General features: G+C 49.2%; 1 protein-coding gene across 7 annotated transcripts in view; it reads right to left on the bottom strand.

The window, feature by feature from the left end:
- Positions 1–3,667: 3,667 nt before the first annotated feature.
- The window catches only part of CYFIP1 (cytoplasmic FMR1 interacting protein 1), a 143,939-nt gene continuing 131,182 nt past the window's right edge, over positions 3,668–16,424 (bottom strand). For all 7 annotated transcript variants that reach the window (XM_050919327.1, XM_050919307.1, XM_050919297.1 and 4 more), the window contains 4 exons: positions 15,724–15,818; positions 13,835–14,073; positions 12,819–12,966; positions 3,668–4,319 (listed from right to left, as the gene is read on the bottom strand). In XM_050919327.1, the coding sequence (XP_050775284.1) occupies positions 4,155–4,319; positions 12,819–12,966; positions 13,835–14,073; positions 15,724–15,818 (647 nt within the window). In that variant the 3' untranslated portion in view covers positions 3,668–4,154. The remainder of the gene's footprint in view (positions 4,320–12,818; positions 12,967–13,834; positions 14,074–15,723; positions 15,819–16,424) is intronic.

The raw sequence follows: 16,424 nt of genomic DNA, 5'->3' as shown, positions 1-16,424 counted from the left end.
CATTCAAAGTAGCTTAAATGGAAACTTACTTTACAGACCAAAACTGTGTCTACAAGTATGACAGTTGAAAAGTAGATTGTTTGTTTGGAGCCTATTACGTTCATGGAAAAAAAGTAAGATAATCAAATGCCTGTAGTAACCCCTTTAAAGTTTGAGCATTACTGGACAAGCAATAAACCAAGATAATATTTTCACCAATTGTAGCTGAATTGAAATGTTTGAAATATTTATCTACATAAGTATTAATAAATGGGGTACATTCAGTTAATTAATTAAAAATACCCACCAAAATGCACTTTGACAGCACCGTGGCTGGGTAGGGTTTTAGTTATTGACTGTATCCCTTTGTTTCCTACTTACAATTTAATGTGCAGTTTGAAGCCTTACAACCCTCACTTGCTATGACTCAAGAATGTGTACTACACTTTACAGATATTAAGTGCCTTGTTTGTAAGTCTCAGGGCATGTCTACCCTACAAATTTACAGCAGCAAAGCTTTGCCCCATAGCACTTCTGGTGAAGATGCTTTAAGCCAACAGGAGAGCACTCCTGTTGGCGTAATAACTCCACCTCCGAGAGAGGCAGTAGTTGTCAGCAGGAGAAGCTCTCTTGCCAACATAGTTATACTGACCTAAGCACTGCTGTAGACAATGCTATGTCGCTCAGGCAGTGTGGATTAGTTACACCCCTCAGTGATATAGTTACATCAAAGTAATTTTGTAGTTTAGAGCAGGGCTCAATTCTCATTGGGGCAGAGAGGAATGAACCAAATTCTATTCTTGTAATTTGCACATAGAGCGTGCAGCTAGGAACTTACCCCAGTCTCTGTGAAATGTAAATATTGTACATTCTTCTTCTGCCTTACAAATGGAAGGCTACACAGTAGGCTCCCTTTACAGATCTGATGGCTCCATGTCAGTCAAGTGCTGAATTAAAGACACTAGTCCTTTCCTCTAATTCACTGGCTCCTTTTTTCTGGAAGTGCTTAACCTGTGCCTCACTTCTTGTATCATATGCCTTTACATGATTTTTTTCTTCTCTCTTTCCAGATCTAAAGCACAACAAAAAATGAAGTAAAAGGTGGGAAATCATAGGATAAAGCCAAGATAAAAGGAGAGCAACAGCTGAAGGGCCTTATACTTAAGCTATGGGTGACAGAGCCTTGCTTTTTCTCTGGGTAGGTGAAACCATGAAAGGCCTCAAATGTTTTTGGCTGTTAAGGCATGGAAAAACTATAAGAGGAATTATAGATGAGTAAATGACGGTGGATTACTTGTAACAGGACTTCAAGATGAGACTGCATATTATGGGTATTGGTATTGCACTTGATGTCCCCCTTGATTCCTTCCCTCAGCATCTCTGAACAGATTGAGCGTGAGGCTCAGGATGTGTGAAAATATAAAAACCACTCAGGTTTGTGTCTGATAGAATTTGTCTGTCTTGAAAGTTGGTCAGCTCCTTCCTTTTAACAGCCTCGCAGGCTGCAGCAGGCCATCGAGAATTGGTAAGGATATCCTGCTCTTGAAGGTATCCCCAAGAATGTCAAACACAGGATGGGAGGTCTCCTCCACAGCTACTGAAGGTAAATTCAATATGGATGCTGTGTGACCCACCAGATCATGGAACTGTAGAGTGTCCTCGGAATGGGAAGAGGCAGACGCTAATCTGGTGATTAAATCAGGTTCAAAAACACCAGAGAGACTACAAACAAGACCATACAATCTCCTCATCTTCCTCTTCCGATAGAGTATCAGGTGCCACTGCCTGAGATGCAAATGGATCTAGTGGAACTGGGTCCAAGGATTTCTCAGCTGCCAGATTCAGTACAGCTGAAACATCCTCTTTCCATCTACAAGGATGACAACTTAAAAATTCCTGTAGCAGCACCCTATCATGGAGCTCAGGACTGCTACTCCCCAGCAACTTGGATCTGGGAACAAATCCACAGGAGGAGGAGGAGCAGCAGCAAAAGGAGGCATGAACTAGGAGAAAATAGGTTCTCTTCTTCTATCCTCCTCTAAACATGGATCCAGCCTCAGCTCTGCACTGGACCACACAGATGAGAGCAATGGTCCTGGAGGGTGGAGAGAAATAAACGGAGAAAACTTTTCATGGAGACTTTGGAGGACGAAGTCTAGACAGATCAGAGGAGAGACTAATAATCTCTTGCTCTTCTTTTTTCAGGTGAAGACAAACATTAGCCTCTTTTCCTCAAGATCCTCTATTTCTTATTCAGATCAGAAGACTGCTCAGAAGCCAAACAGTGAACATCTGCCACTAAAGTAAGGGTCTACATAAGATCTGAAGAGGGACCCAGAACCAGAGAAGAGGTTGGAGCTGAAGAGCAGGATAGTGCAAAATCCAATGAAATACCACTGATTCTCAAAGTTGAAGCTGAAACAGGCTCAGGTTTTGGAGCTGAGCCAGAGGGCCCATGACAGAGTTGGACGCATCCAACAAATCTGACGTGTGATCTGGGATTCTAATAGCATAACCCTGAAGAAGAGCTCTGTATAGCTTGAAAGCTTGTCTCTCTCTTTCTCACCAATAGAAGATGGTCCAACAAAAGATATCATATCCCTCACCTTGTCACATCTAACAATGTCTGTCTTCTCGTTGCCTTTTTTGGAACTGACACAGCTGGAGTAAACATGACTCAAGTTCAAAGGCAGGTGGTTTGGCCTTTCTCCACCAACCGTGCCTTCAAAATTGACTGCCTGAGCCACAGGATCTGGAGTAGTACTCAAGAAAGTTCCACTAGCCTTATCCCCCTGCCTAGCTCACTATCGCTTCCACACCATTTCTGGACTCATTCCTACTGGCTCCCAGCTTTTCACAGAAGTCAGGACTTGAAAGCAGGGGCATAGGTCATGCTGTGCAGGCAGTCCAGGCAGAGGATGCACTAGAATTTGACTTTGTCCCTTTGTTTTGCTCTCCTCCATCATTGGTGTAAAGGGTTGTATCCTCAGAAGATGTTCTTATAGCATGCTGGGTATGTACTGCAGATGTAACCTCTATCCAAGACATAGATCTTTAGCCATTCATGCCACTCTAGGAACATCTTACATGCTGTTACAGCTGTTGGAAGAGTATTTGTGGAGACCATAAAATGTGACAGACATAACACCCCTAAGTCTTGTATTGTTCACCAGTCAGACGGCAACAGGTCTTAACCACTTTCCGGGTGTGCTTAATCATGTTGCTTTAATTCAGATTGTACAATTGCCAAAAAAGTTTTACAAATGTTTACTAAGGCAGGGGTCACATAATATAATTTTTCTCCCCGACAGTAATGCTTTTCATTATTAAATCTAAGCGTGGTGATATAGGCTACAACAGTTCACTGTATGCAAGGATCCCTTTCAAAAGATCATTTTAAACAGGGATTGCTTATCAATTTGGAAAGACGACTTTTTGATTTTTAACAACCTCACACGAGAAAGTGAGTTCTGTATGATACAAGTTTTCAAAAGGAAGAGTGAACAGACCCCCCACCACCACCACTGTGCTACTGCATTAAACTGATTCCTGTAAGAGTTCTGAGTATCAACCACCTCCAAAGAGTCTTTGCTTAAAAAGTGAGAATTTTAATGAACTAGCCTTTATTTTCATAATCACTCAATGCAATTAATTTTGCTAGGAAAAAAAATCAAAACTGATTAAAAAATTATTCACAAAGCACCAGCAGGAACCTTCTTTTTATAAAGAATAAGCAAGCAATTAATGCTTTTCTAATACATAATTTTTTTAAAATGTTTCTACAAAAAAAATTTTTTTTTAACCACCCTAATATTTTGACAGATGAGGGAAAAACAGTTTGAATCAATCCAGTCTAAAATGATCACATCAGGCAAGGGATGCAGAGGGGTTTGTAAGACAATAAGCTTTTTTTTTTTTTTTTTTTTTTTTTTTACATTGCAGGCTTTTTATCAAGGTATATAAAAGTTTAGTCTAGAAAAATAAGTATGGACTGTATACAGTTATTGTGCTTGGAGACTGAAAATGTCAAAGCACCACCATTCAAAAGCACAGGAAATACTGAAATACAGATTAGGGTATATTCCTTACAAGGGTTTTTCTCCTCTTAAGCTTATAGCTTAACTAGGTGCAAAAGTACTGCCACTAAAGTAAAAAGCAAGGGTCTATCTCCACACTCAGTTGCTGGCCAGAGACTGATGGATAGGAGGTTGAAAGCAGCGCACGTGTTCCACTGGTGTACCTTCTCCATCACCAGACTTCATGTACTTGTCCAAAATAGTAATTATCTCATTGTTCAGGATCTGGAATTTGCGAATTCTCTCAACCATTTTCTTCAAAGGCTGCAATGTCAAAAACATACATTCAGAAAAGAAGTTTTGAGATTAAAATCAGAACCAGCCTTCGATAAAACCAATGAGAGCAACTGCCTCAACCCAGTAGTCTTCTGCCAATTCAGCACCCCATGAACCAGTCAGGTTGACTCTGGCTATAAGTATGAGACAAAGTTTCTTGACACCTTAAATGACTGCCAATTTTAATTAAAGGCTCCACAGGCGAGCCTGACATTTACAGGCCAATCAGCCTAACTTCAGTACCGGGCAAATTGGTTGAAACTAGAGTAAAGAACTGAATTGTCACTGTCACACAGAGATTAATACAAGTTGCTGAGAAAGAGTCAACATGGTTTTTGTAAAAGGAAATCAGGTCTCACCAATCTACTAGAATTCTTTGAGGGGATCAACAAGCAGGTGGACAAGGGGGAATCCAGTGGATATAGTGTACTTAGATTTTCAGGAAGCCTTTGATAAGGCCCGTCACCAAAGGCTCCTAAGCAAAGTAAGCTGTCATGGGATAAGAGGGAAGGTCCTCTCCTGGATCAGTAACTGGTTAAAAGGTAGAAAACAAAGGGTAGGAATAAATGGTCAGTTTCAGAATGGGGAGAGGTAAATAGTGGTGTCTCCCGGGGTCTGTACTGGGACCAGTGCTATTCAACAAAGTCATAAATGATCTGGAAAAAGGGGCAAACGGTGAGGTGGCAAAATTCATTGATGATTCAAAACTATTCAAGATAGGTAAGTCCACTGCAGACTGCGAAGAATTACAAAGGGATCTCACAAAACTAGGTGACTGGGCAACAAAATAGCAAATGAAATTCTGTGTTGATAAATGCAAAGTAATGCACATATATAGATATAGATATAGATATAAAACGATGGGGTCTAAATTAGCTGTTACTACACAAGAAAGAGATCTTGGAGTCATTGTGGATAGTTCTCCGAAAACATCCAAGCAATGTGCAGCGGCAGCAAAAAAGCAAGCAGAATGTTGGGAATCATTAAGGAAGGGATAGATAATAAGACAAACTATCATATTGCCTCTATATAAATCCATGGTATGCCCACATCTTCTATACTGCATGCAGATTGGGTTGCCCTATGTCAAAAATGATGTATTGGAACTGGAAAAAGCACAGAAAAGAGACAGCTTCCATATAAGGAGAGATTAATAAGACTGGGACTTTACAGCTTGGAAAAGAGATGACTGGGGTGGGGGGTGGATATGATAGAGGTCCATGAAACCATGACTGATGTGGAGAAAGTAAATAAAGTGTTATTTACTCATAATAAAAACTAGGGATCACTAAACTAATAGGCAGCAGATTTCAAACAAACGAACGGAAGTATTTCTTCACACAATGTACAGTCAACATCTGGAACTCTTTGCCAGAGGATGTTGTGAAGACCAAGATTATAACAGGGTTCAAAAAAGAACTAAAGTTCCTGGAGAATAGGTCCATCAATGGTTATTAGCCAGGATGGGCAGGGATGGTGGCCCTAGTCTCTGTTTGCCAGAAGCTTGAAATGGGTGATGGGATGTATCACTCAATGATTACCTGTTCTGTTCATCCCCTCTGGGACACCTGGCATTCGCCACTGCCAAAAGAAGGATACTGGGGGCTTGTGACATGATGCGGCCGCGGTTTGTCCTGCAGCGGGGCTGTGGGATATCCCACCGCCTCACTGTCAGTAGCCTTAAGCCCGGGCCCTGGTCAGGGCGGGGCAACAACCAACGTGAGCCACTATGCTCGGGCCCTTAGGCAGGGCTGAGCAGCAAGCACAGTAAGTCAATAGGCTCAGGCCCTTAGGCAGGGCTGAGCAGTAACAGTTCCAGGCCTGGCCCTTAGGTCAGGGTGGGGCAGCAAACACAGCAAGTCAATAGGTGGCTTTCGGCCTCCTCAAAGCAGGGGAAAAGGGGGAGCCTGCCACCCAAGAGTTGGGTGGCGGAGGGGACACAGGCCCTCCCACTCCACTGCGTCCCGGCCTGGGGCCCTAGCAGCGGTGTGGAGTCGCTGCTGTCAGTGGGGATCCAAGCCTCAACACACTGACACTGGTTCTGGCAGTGTTGCAGCCAGACTGGGGTCGGCTGCCCCCGGGCCACTTCCACTCTCCCCCTTATCGAGTACCTGAGTCGTCGTGTTAGCAGAGGGGTCAACCACCATCGGCTCCTCAGGGTAAGTGTTCATGGGTGGGCTCAGCGGGTCCTTGGGGTCGCTGGAGCGGGGCGGTCCTGGCCAGTTCTCCTCGAGGTTGCTGGCGTGGGCCAGACTCGGTTCTTCCTCCGGGTAGCTGGAGCAGGGTGGTCCCGGCCGGGCCGCCTCGGGGTAACTGGTGCAGGGCAGGCTCGGCCACTCCTCCTCAGGGTACTGAGCGTGGGGCAAGCTCAGCTGGCTGGGCGTGAGCATCAGCAAGCAGGGGCCGCAGGCCTCTGGCCGCTGCGGGAGCTGGGGGTCCACTGAGTTCTGCAGGTCAGCTTTTGTACTTCTGGGTCTGCACCGTGACCTCTGAGGGGCGGGTGCAGGCCCCGGTGGCCCCGCCCACAGTGGGGTTGGGAAAGGTTTGTCCTGCAGTGGGGCTGTGGGATATCCCACCGCCTTGCTACACACCCTCCTCCTCAAGACTGGCTCCTGGTCGTCAGGGCCAGCCCCATCCATGTCCCCCAGGCAGGACAGGAAGTCCGTGTTAGCATGGTCCTTTCCGGCGCTGCAGTGGACGGTAAACACATACGGCTGTAGGTCCATCGTGTGAGCCGCATAGAATTGTTCTTCATTTGAGCCAACCATCGAAGCGCGGCGTGGTGTGTGACAAGTACGAAGGGGGCCCCTAGTAAGTAATAATCCAGGGCGTCACAGGCCCACTTTACCACCAGGGCTTCCTTGATCACGGCGTAGTGTCGTTCAGGCGGAAACAATTTCCAGCTAAGGTATAAAACAGGGTGCTCCTCCCCATCCACCTCCTGGGACAGGACCGCTCCCAGGCCTACTTCTGAGGCCTCCATTTGGAGGACGAACCCTCGGGAAAAGTCCGGGCTGTATAAGATGGGTTCGTGGCAAAGGCAATCCTTGAGGGCCCGGAAGACTTGGTCGCACTCCAGGGTCCACTCCACCCGTTGGGGGCTGTTCTTAGTCAGGAGTCCTGTTAATGGGGCCGTGATGGAGGCAAAGGCGGGGATAAACCTCCGGTAGTAGCCCGCCAGTCCTAGTAATTGGCGCACCTGACGCTTCATAGTGGGGGGTGGGCAGGCGGCTAAGGCTTGGACCTTCCCCACAAGCAGCCTCACCTGTCCGTTCCCAATAGTATATCCTAGGTAGGTCGTCTCCTGCCACCCGATACGGCACTTCTTCGAGTTGGCAGTCAAGCTCGTGGTTCGTAGGGACCGCAGGACTGCTGCCACTTGCTCCAGGTGGTTCTCCGAGCGGTTGCTGTAGATGACAACATCGTCCAGATACGCGGCTGCGTACTCATGATGGGGGTGAAGGAGGCGATCCATGAGTCGCTGAAACGTGGCCAGGGCCCCATGGAGGCCGAAGGGCATCCGAGTGAACTGATAGAGGCCTGAGGCTGTGGCAAAGGCGGTCTTCTCCCAGGACGTGGGCTCAAGGGGGATTTGCCAGTATCCCTTGCTTAGGCCGAGGGTCGTAAGGAAGCGGGCCTTGCCTAAGCGATCTAGCAGCTTGTCTACGTGTCCAACTTCAAGATAGAGTTGACGCGGCGGAAGTTGATGCAGAAGCGCTAGGTGCCGTCTGGTTTAGGAACTAGGACTACGGGGCTGTGCCACTCACTCTGTGACGACTCAATAACGCCCAGCTCTAGCATCGCCCGAACTTCCTCCTCGATGACCTGGTGCATCCGATAAGGTAAGGGTCTAGCCGCCCCTCGGATTACGACTCCCGGTTCAGTCTGGATGGTATGATGTTCCAGGGTCGTGTAGCCCGGCTAGGCGGTAAATGTCTTACGGAAGGCGTGTAGGAGGCATCCGGTCTGTTTTCGTTGCTCGTCCGTGAGTGACTCCCCGAGCTGCAATGTTGTGGGGTCCTCGGGCGGGGCAGCCCGGGGTCCTAATTCCGGCTCGGGTGGGCAGGGGTCGATCAGGAGGCCTTCGCGCTCCTGCCAGGGTTTCAAGAGGTTAATATGATACCTCTGGGTCTTCCTCCGAGGGTCGGGCTGGTTAATCTCATAGGTGACCAGCCCGACCCTCCGAACTACCTCGTACGGCCCCTGCCACCGGGCCAGTAGCTTGTACTCGTTGGAGGGCAGGAGGAGCAACACCTGGTCCCCCGGTTGAAACTCGCGAGCCTGGGCCCCTCGGTTATAGGTCAAGGCCTGGGCTTCCTGTGCCGCCTCCAAGTTTTCCTGAGCGAGGGTTCCGGCTCGGGCCAGGCGGCCCTGAAGCTGAAGGACATATTGGAGAAGGCCTTGTGTGGGTGATGGGGTCTGCTCCCAGGTCTCCCTCATGAGGTCCAGGAGCCCCCTCGGTCGCCGACCATACAACAACTCAAGGGGAAGAATTTGGTGGAGGCTTGGGGTACCTCCCGGACGGCCAGGAGCAGCAGTGGGATCAACTGGTCCCACCGACGCAGGTCCTCGGGTGAGAACTTGCGCAGCATGTCTTTCAGGGTGCAGTTAAACTGCTCCACCAGGCCGTCGGTTGGTGGGTGGTACACTGAGGTGCGTAGCTGATTGATCCCGAGGAGTCCACAGATCTGCCGCAGCAGCTGGGAAGTAAAGTTGGTACCCTGGTCAGTAAGGATTTCCCGGGGCAGGCCTATCCGGGCAAAGACCTTGACCAGTTTGTCGGCAATGGCTCTCGCTGTGATGCTCCGGAGCGGGACAGCTTCAGGGAAGCGGGTGGCATAGTCCGTGATGACGAAGATGTAGAGAAACCCAGCCCGGCTTCTCGGGAGGGGTCCTACCAAGTCCATCTATCGCCACCCGCTCAAATGGCGTCTCCACGATGGGCATGGGTATGAGGGGGGGCTGGGGCCGTCCGGGAGCGGGCCACCAGCTGGCATGCCGGACAGGAGTTGCAATAGTTCTGCACCTCCTGATGCACCCCGGGTCAGAAAAACCGGGACAAGATCTGGGCAAGGGTCTTTTCCTGGCCTAGGTGCCCGGCTGCTGGGACGTTGTGGGCAAGCCTCATTACCACCCGTCGGTGGCACTGAGGCACCAACAGTTGAGTTTGTAGTTCCCCAGTGCAGGAGTCCTGATCCACCCGATAGAGATGGTCGTGCCGCAGCTCGAAGTGGGGCCAGCTTCTGGCCTGGGCGGGATCAAGAAGGGTGCCGTCGACCGCCACGAGCTGCTCATATGCCCGGCCCAGGGTGGGGTCCTCCCACTGGTCCCGGCAAAAATCTGTGTCGATCGCGGGGTTATCAACGGGCATCGGCAGGGGGTCCCCTGACGAGACGTCCTGGCTCTCTGGCCTTGCCTCTTCAGCCGGATCCTCGGGGCGGTCCCCTTCGAAGAAGGGGGTGACCTCAGGGTTCTTCCGGGTGTGGGCCCGCAGGATACCCACAAATTCCGGCCAGTCCCACCCGAGGATCACGGGGTAAGCGAGCCGTGGGGCCAGACGGACCACGAGGGTTCGTGTGAATCCCCCCACGGTAAGAGGAACCCGGGCGCTTGCGTGAAGTCGGACGTCGCCATGAATACACTGCAAGCGTACAGTTCCCAGGCGGGGTTCTTCAGGGACGCCGAGGTTCTGGCGGACAAGAGTCTGTCTGCAGCCCGAGTCAATCAGGGCTCGCGTCTGGCAGTCCCCGATGGTTACGGGCACAGTGATTTTAGTGGTCTGTGGCCCTTGGGTGCAGTTCTCGCCAGTGCAGACGTGCCCAAAGCTGCAATCCATCTCTGGGCAGTCCCGCTGAAGGTGCCCCTGCCTCCTGCAGGAGAAACAGGGCCCAATTTCGGGTCGTCCCGGTCAGTTCGCACCACCTTTCGGGCTCGCAGCAGGGCTCCGCAGGGCGCGGCCAGTTCCAGGTCCGGTGCCTGCAGGAGTTTGCCGAGGGGGGCCCATCGGGCCGCCGAGCCCGGGGTTCCTGACTCCACGGGGGTGTCCGCGGGTCAGTGCTGGTGTTCGCCTGTCGCTCGGAGTTGGGGCGCTCGAGCCCTGGAGGACGGTCTCGCGTCCCCGGTCCGGGTGGATTTTCCCTCGCAAGGAAGTTTTCCATGAGGGCGACGGCAGTGGCCACTGTTGGGGGGCTGGTGCCGGAGAACCCAGGCCCTTCCCCACGGCGGGAGGATGTGGAGGAACTGCTCCAAAATAACCTGTTCCAGGAACTCTTCGGGGCTCCGCCGGTCCAGCTGTAGCCATCTCTTGCATAGGTCTCAGCTGCTGCGCCACCAGCCGGGGCCAGGCGCCAGCGTTGTAGGCGAGACTCCGGAATGGCTGGTGAAAGGTTTCGGGGCTGACGTCCAGAGCGTCCAAAATTGCCACCTTCACCCAGGTATAGTTCCTGCTCTATCGATAAACCCTGATATGCGGATTGTGCCGTTCCAGTCAAGTAAGAGGCCAGGAGGGTGGCCCACTGGTCAGGGGCGCACCTGGCGACCTGGGCCACCCTTTCGAATTTCACGAGGAAGGCCTCGGGGTCGTCTAGTGGGCCCATCTTGGTTAGCCTTACAGGCAGGTTTAGCCAATGGGTCCCCTCCGGGCCTCCCGGCTGGGGGTCTCCAGGTCGGGACAGCGCCATCGCGAACTGCTGTAAGCATTTTCGCTGGAAGTCCTGGTGCTGGGTGGTCAAATCCTGGACCAGCTGTTGCTGCTGGGCTCCTAGCTGTTCGACCAGCTGTTGTTGCTGCTGGAGCTGGGCGGCCTGCTGCTCCTGCTGCTGCTGCAGCTTGGCCGCCTGCTGTCGCTCCTGGCTCTCTGTCAAAAAGGCCAAGAGCTGGGACAGATCCATGACTCGGGGGGGGCGTTCGCTTCCCCCCAGCCCCTTTCTCACAGGGGTCAAGGGCTTGTGCCCACATTCTGGGCAGAAGTCCCCACTTCTGGTACCATGTGTGACGCGGCATGGCTGCGGTTTGTCCCGCAGCGGGGCTGTGGGATATCCCAACGCCTCGCTGTCAGTAGCCTTAAGCCCGGGCCCTGGTCAGGGCGGGGCAACAACCAACGTGAGCCATTACGCTCGGGTCCTTAGGCAGGGCTGAGCAGCAAGCATAGTAAGTCAATAGGCCCTGGCCCTTAGACAGGGCTGAGCAGTAACAGTTCTAGGCCCGGCCCTTAGGTCAGGGCGGGGCAGCAAACACAGCAAGTCAATAGGTGGCTTTCGGCCTCAGAGCAGGGGAAAAGGGGAGCCTGCCACCCAAGAGTTGGGTGGCAGCGGGGGACACAGGCCCTCTCACTCCACTGCGTCCCGGCCCGGGGCCCTAGCAGCGGCGTGGAGTCGCTGCTGTCAGTGGGGATCCAAGCCTCAACACACTGACACTGGTTCTGGCAGTGTTGCAGCCAGACTGGGGTCGGCCGCCCCCGGGCCACTTCCACTCTCCCCCTTATCGAGTACCTGAGTCGTCGTGGTATCAGCAGAGGGTTCAGCCACCATCGGCTCCCCGGGGTAAGTGTTCATGGGTGGGCTCAGCGGGTCCTCGGGGTAGCTGGAGCGGGGCGGTCCCGGCCAGTCCTCCTCGGGGTCGCTGGCACGGGCCAGACTCGGCTCTTCCTCCGGGTAGCTGGAGTGGGGTGGTCCCGGCCAGGCCAGTTCGGGGTAACTGGCGCAGGGCAGGCTCGGCCACTCCTCCTCAGGGTAGCGAGCGCGGGGCAGGCTCAGCTGGCCGGGCGTAAGCGTCGGCGAGCAGGGGCCGAAGGCCTCTGGCCATTGCGGGAGCTGGGGGTCCACTGAGTTCTGCAGGTCAGCTTTTGTACTTCCGGGTCTGCGCCGTGACCTCTGAGGGGCAGGCGCAGGCCCCAGTGGCCCCGCCCACAGCGGGGTTGGGAAAGGTTCGTCCTGCAGTGGGGCTGTGGGATATCCCACCGCCTCGCTACAGGGCTGGATGGACCAGTGCTCTGACCCAGTATGGCCACCTTATGTAATGGAAGGAGGAAACAGTGCCAACTCTCTTAAGTCCACCCCAATGGTGGAGTCTGGTCTGGGTAAGTTATGAATGTTTCCCAACCAGTGGTAGATGCAAAAGTCCACTTAAAATTTTGTTTTTAAAGATCTACTTTGCTTATCAGAATTCCAGAAATAGGCCTTGGACATAGAGATTAGAACTTCAGTAGGACTAGCCCTGTTCTAAAGGTACGTATGTGCATCTAGATGGCACCATCTGTTTCATTAAATGTAAGAAAATCCCATGTCACAATGAAAGGTAAAGGTTGGTTCAATTAAAATCCTAACCCTAACATAGGGTGCTACTAGCAAATGCTGTACGGCATAATCTTGGGCTTTGACTCCACTTTAAACAGTGATGGTTACAGATACCATGCAGCCACAGGCAAATAATTCCAGTTTTTTCATACAAGTCATTGCAATGTGTACAAACCCAATGTTTTCAACATACCACATTCTTGATGACCTCATCTTTGCCATCATGCTTTTGTACTTTAAGTAAATGGTAGCAGAAATCCAACACATCAAAGCGACGCTGCTGTCCCAAAAGCACAATGATCATACAGCCAGCCCAGTGCAGCCCATCTCCAAAGCACTGTCTGTAATAGAATATGAAGTCTATGAAAATTGTGTATTTCACCTAAAACTCCTAAGAACCAGTTAGCATGAAATACTGAGTCACTAGACATTTTCTCTTCAAAAAATAGGAGTCTAAAAAACTATGCGTAAGGTGTTTTCCAGGCTGAGGTTTAAAACCCTGTCTTTTAGGATCATTTTCTATTTAATTAACAATGTTTAGAAACTGCAAGCACTAGAAATGCTAAAAATCTTTATCCAATTTTGAGTTCTTCCAAAAATATTACTCTGCAGCAGTGCTACTGTCACATTAATCAACAGAACAAACTGACAGTGCCACACCATCACATTTATTTGGTCTTTGTGGATTAAGGGAAGCAATGTCCTATGACTTGCCATCAACACCTGGCCAGTGACAGGCAAATTATAGCTCAATCTTTCCTTCTGAAAACTGAGAAACATAATGCTAAAAACTAAAGAACTGAAGATTGCAGGACACTAACTTCTGAATGCTCATTCCTGCTGCTAACCCACAGAAAATAAGCAAGTACCTGATAAATTATTTATAAAAGTTATTTTACTTAAATTCAGCAACTGTAGTGGGATAAGCATCACTGGTGTTGAGAGATGTATGCTAGGATCTCTTCCTTATGGGACCTTTTATTATGTACCAACGTATTTAAAAGACATGATTTTTAAAAGATACAATTAATATGTGTTCCTGTGCTAACAGGCACTCTCAGTCCCTTGTTCTTTGTTCTATGCTTGTCTCACTGAACTATCTCAGAAATAGGAACACCAGCATTATGTTTTGTATCCCCATTTCTAGCTGGGAAATACAATGAAGTACTGTTGCAAACAAGTGCATAATTGGCAGCCTACGATACATACTCCACAGTAAACTCATGTGTTCCCACAGGAATGCAGTACACAAACTGCATCGCACTCCAGAGACGGTGAAACTCCACACATTCATCCACATGCATCACGCCATTGCTGGGAAGGGGTCCACGCCAGATTGGGTCATCCAGGAAGGTCCGAATCCTGGTCAAGATGACCTCAAACATGGATAGGCCACAGCAGAGGCGTTCCTTGGTCAGCAAATCTCCTTCCCTTGCTATTGCAATTTGCTAAGATTGAGAGGAGGAAATAAAAAGTGAATGAAACAGCATTTCAGATTAGTTATGGGGGAGGTGTGGTTTCTGTCTGAAAGCCTTATATTAGTGCAGGACAAAGATGTATTAGGGTGATCTAAAAACATAGCAAAGAAAAACCCGTGGCTTGCCTGTGCCAGCCAGCTTGCGGGGCTCAGGCTGTAGGACAGTTTAATAGCTGTGTAGACTTCTGGGCTCAGGGTGGAGCCCAAGGTGGAGCCCAAGCTCTGGGACTCTCCCACCCAGAAGTCTACACAGCAGTGAAACAGCCCTGCAGCCCAAGCCCTGCGAGCCCGAGTCGGCTGGCATGGGCAAGCCGTGGGTTTTAATTTGCTGTGTGGACATAGTTTACCTGCGTGCCCCGATTCCAGTTCTGCACTTCGCCTTGGAGCAGATGCATTCGAGTGAACTCAGAATGGGTTGTTTAAACAAAAGTAGTATTACTAGCTGGGTCACTAGTTTTGACTTTTCTTTTTGAACCAGTGCTTTTAGGTTTTACTACGTTCATGAATTCTCTTGGTGTCAAGTGAAAGATGGAAGCCAGAAAATAACCACCATGAAATATCTGGGTTAATTTTTTCACCCACTCAACGGAAGAGAAGCTTTTAAAGGCTAGCTGAGTGGAAAGGTCAGCTGCTGCTGTACTGCGCCATGGTTTGCAAGGTTGTTTTTAACTTAAATGAGTCAGAAGATAAAAATTGGCGTGTTCAGTTGTCTGCTGGCAGCCCCAGATAATGGCCCCTCCCTCACTTACTACTGACTCCCTGGCCTGCTGCTATCAGAGGCTGATGTGCTTCAAAGAGAGCATGAAGTGATCTGTACACCTGTAGTAAACTGAGATTTATAATCAATACTTGCTCTATTGTACCAGCTTGTGCCCTCCCACTGTAAGCTCTCCACGGTAGGAACCGGGTTGCTTGCTCAGCACAGCTCACCTAACTTTACCCATGGTGCTAAAAGTAGTCTGAACTCTATACTTGACAACATTCCCTTTTGGCCCCCCAAATTCCTCTCTCTCAAGCACAGTTTATCAGCTGTTGAAGCAAATAGGGAATGAAACACACTCTTCAAGGACACAGAGGAGAACAGCCTCTGGACAGTAAGAGCAGCTCACTGACAAGGCATGGAGGAGGAAGAATGTTCTCTGTTGGTAATTCATTTTCCAGGAAAGCTCAGAGCAAATAGAACAGTTGGTTTCCAAAAAGGTTCTGATTTTATCCAATTTGTTCACTGAATCACAAGAGAACAAATGACTTTTTTAAAAGGTCACAGAGCAAATCAGTTGCTTTTGGTGGAATTTGAACTGGAAGCCCCTTGGCTGCAAATCCTTTGCTTTACACATTATATCACAATTGTGTACATGGAAATTAACACTTTAATCCTCTCCCAAAACCTAAAATGTCACTTCTGCACTGTCCCAAACATTCAGACAATAAGCCACCTGTGCACACAAGCTGCTGACCAACTTTACTGAATCCATGGATTTACTAGAGGCCCTGCTGTGTGAACAATTTTTGTGTGACATTTGTAATTCTGACATGGCTACTAATATTGTCAGGGTCTCAAGTTTCTTATGCACTTATATTTCTGCATAAAATGTATGGGGCAAAAAATGTAAGACATTACCTGGGGTGTTCCTAATCTTTCAATCAGAGGAACAAGATGGAGTGGAGCATATTTTGATTCTAGTCTTTTCATTTTAGCATCAAGTCTTTCACCCTCTGAAAGAAAAAAAACCCCACATTTCCTTTAAAGTTAGGTGACTTCACTTTATAAACAATGAAAATTGCGGTACAGAAATTTGTGTTTTTATTACAGTTTATTTTTGTCACAGTAGGAGTTGTGTATGTAAATTATTCCTTTGACAGGTAATTTCATTCAAAATGGCTTGCTTTTTCTTCAGTATGCATTTTATTCGATGCACAGTATCCATTGACAGGTTTATTCCTTTAACAATGTTACACTATACATTTGAGTTTAAAGAAATTAACTATACAGGCAAAAACTAGTAGTGAAACTCAGTTTGTTATTAACTAGTTTCTGCCCTCAAAATAAGGCTCTTACGCTGTCTCTAACATACTTTGACTCCCACACATACTAAGACTATTAAAATCACCCTTATCATATGCAAAATACTTGCCTCCAGAGGATGGGGTTATAATGAAGGTATTTTAGGTATGGAAAGGTTAAAAAACACAACCCCAAACCCTCACCACTGGTGAGTAGGAAATGTTCTCTGGTGAGTGGGTGAATAAAATTTGCAATAAACTGGTTAGTCTGGTGGCTGTCTACATGGATCTGTGTAACTGCAATAAATCTGATAAGGC

This window comes from Gopherus flavomarginatus, chromosome 1 (assembly GCF_025201925.1).
Source record: "Gopherus flavomarginatus isolate rGopFla2 chromosome 1, rGopFla2.mat.asm, whole genome shotgun sequence".
Taxonomy (NCBI): Eukaryota; Metazoa; Chordata; order Testudines; family Testudinidae; genus Gopherus; species Gopherus flavomarginatus.
Note: the sequence above shows the minus strand (reverse complement) of the source record. Positions and strands in the feature narration are given on the sequence as shown.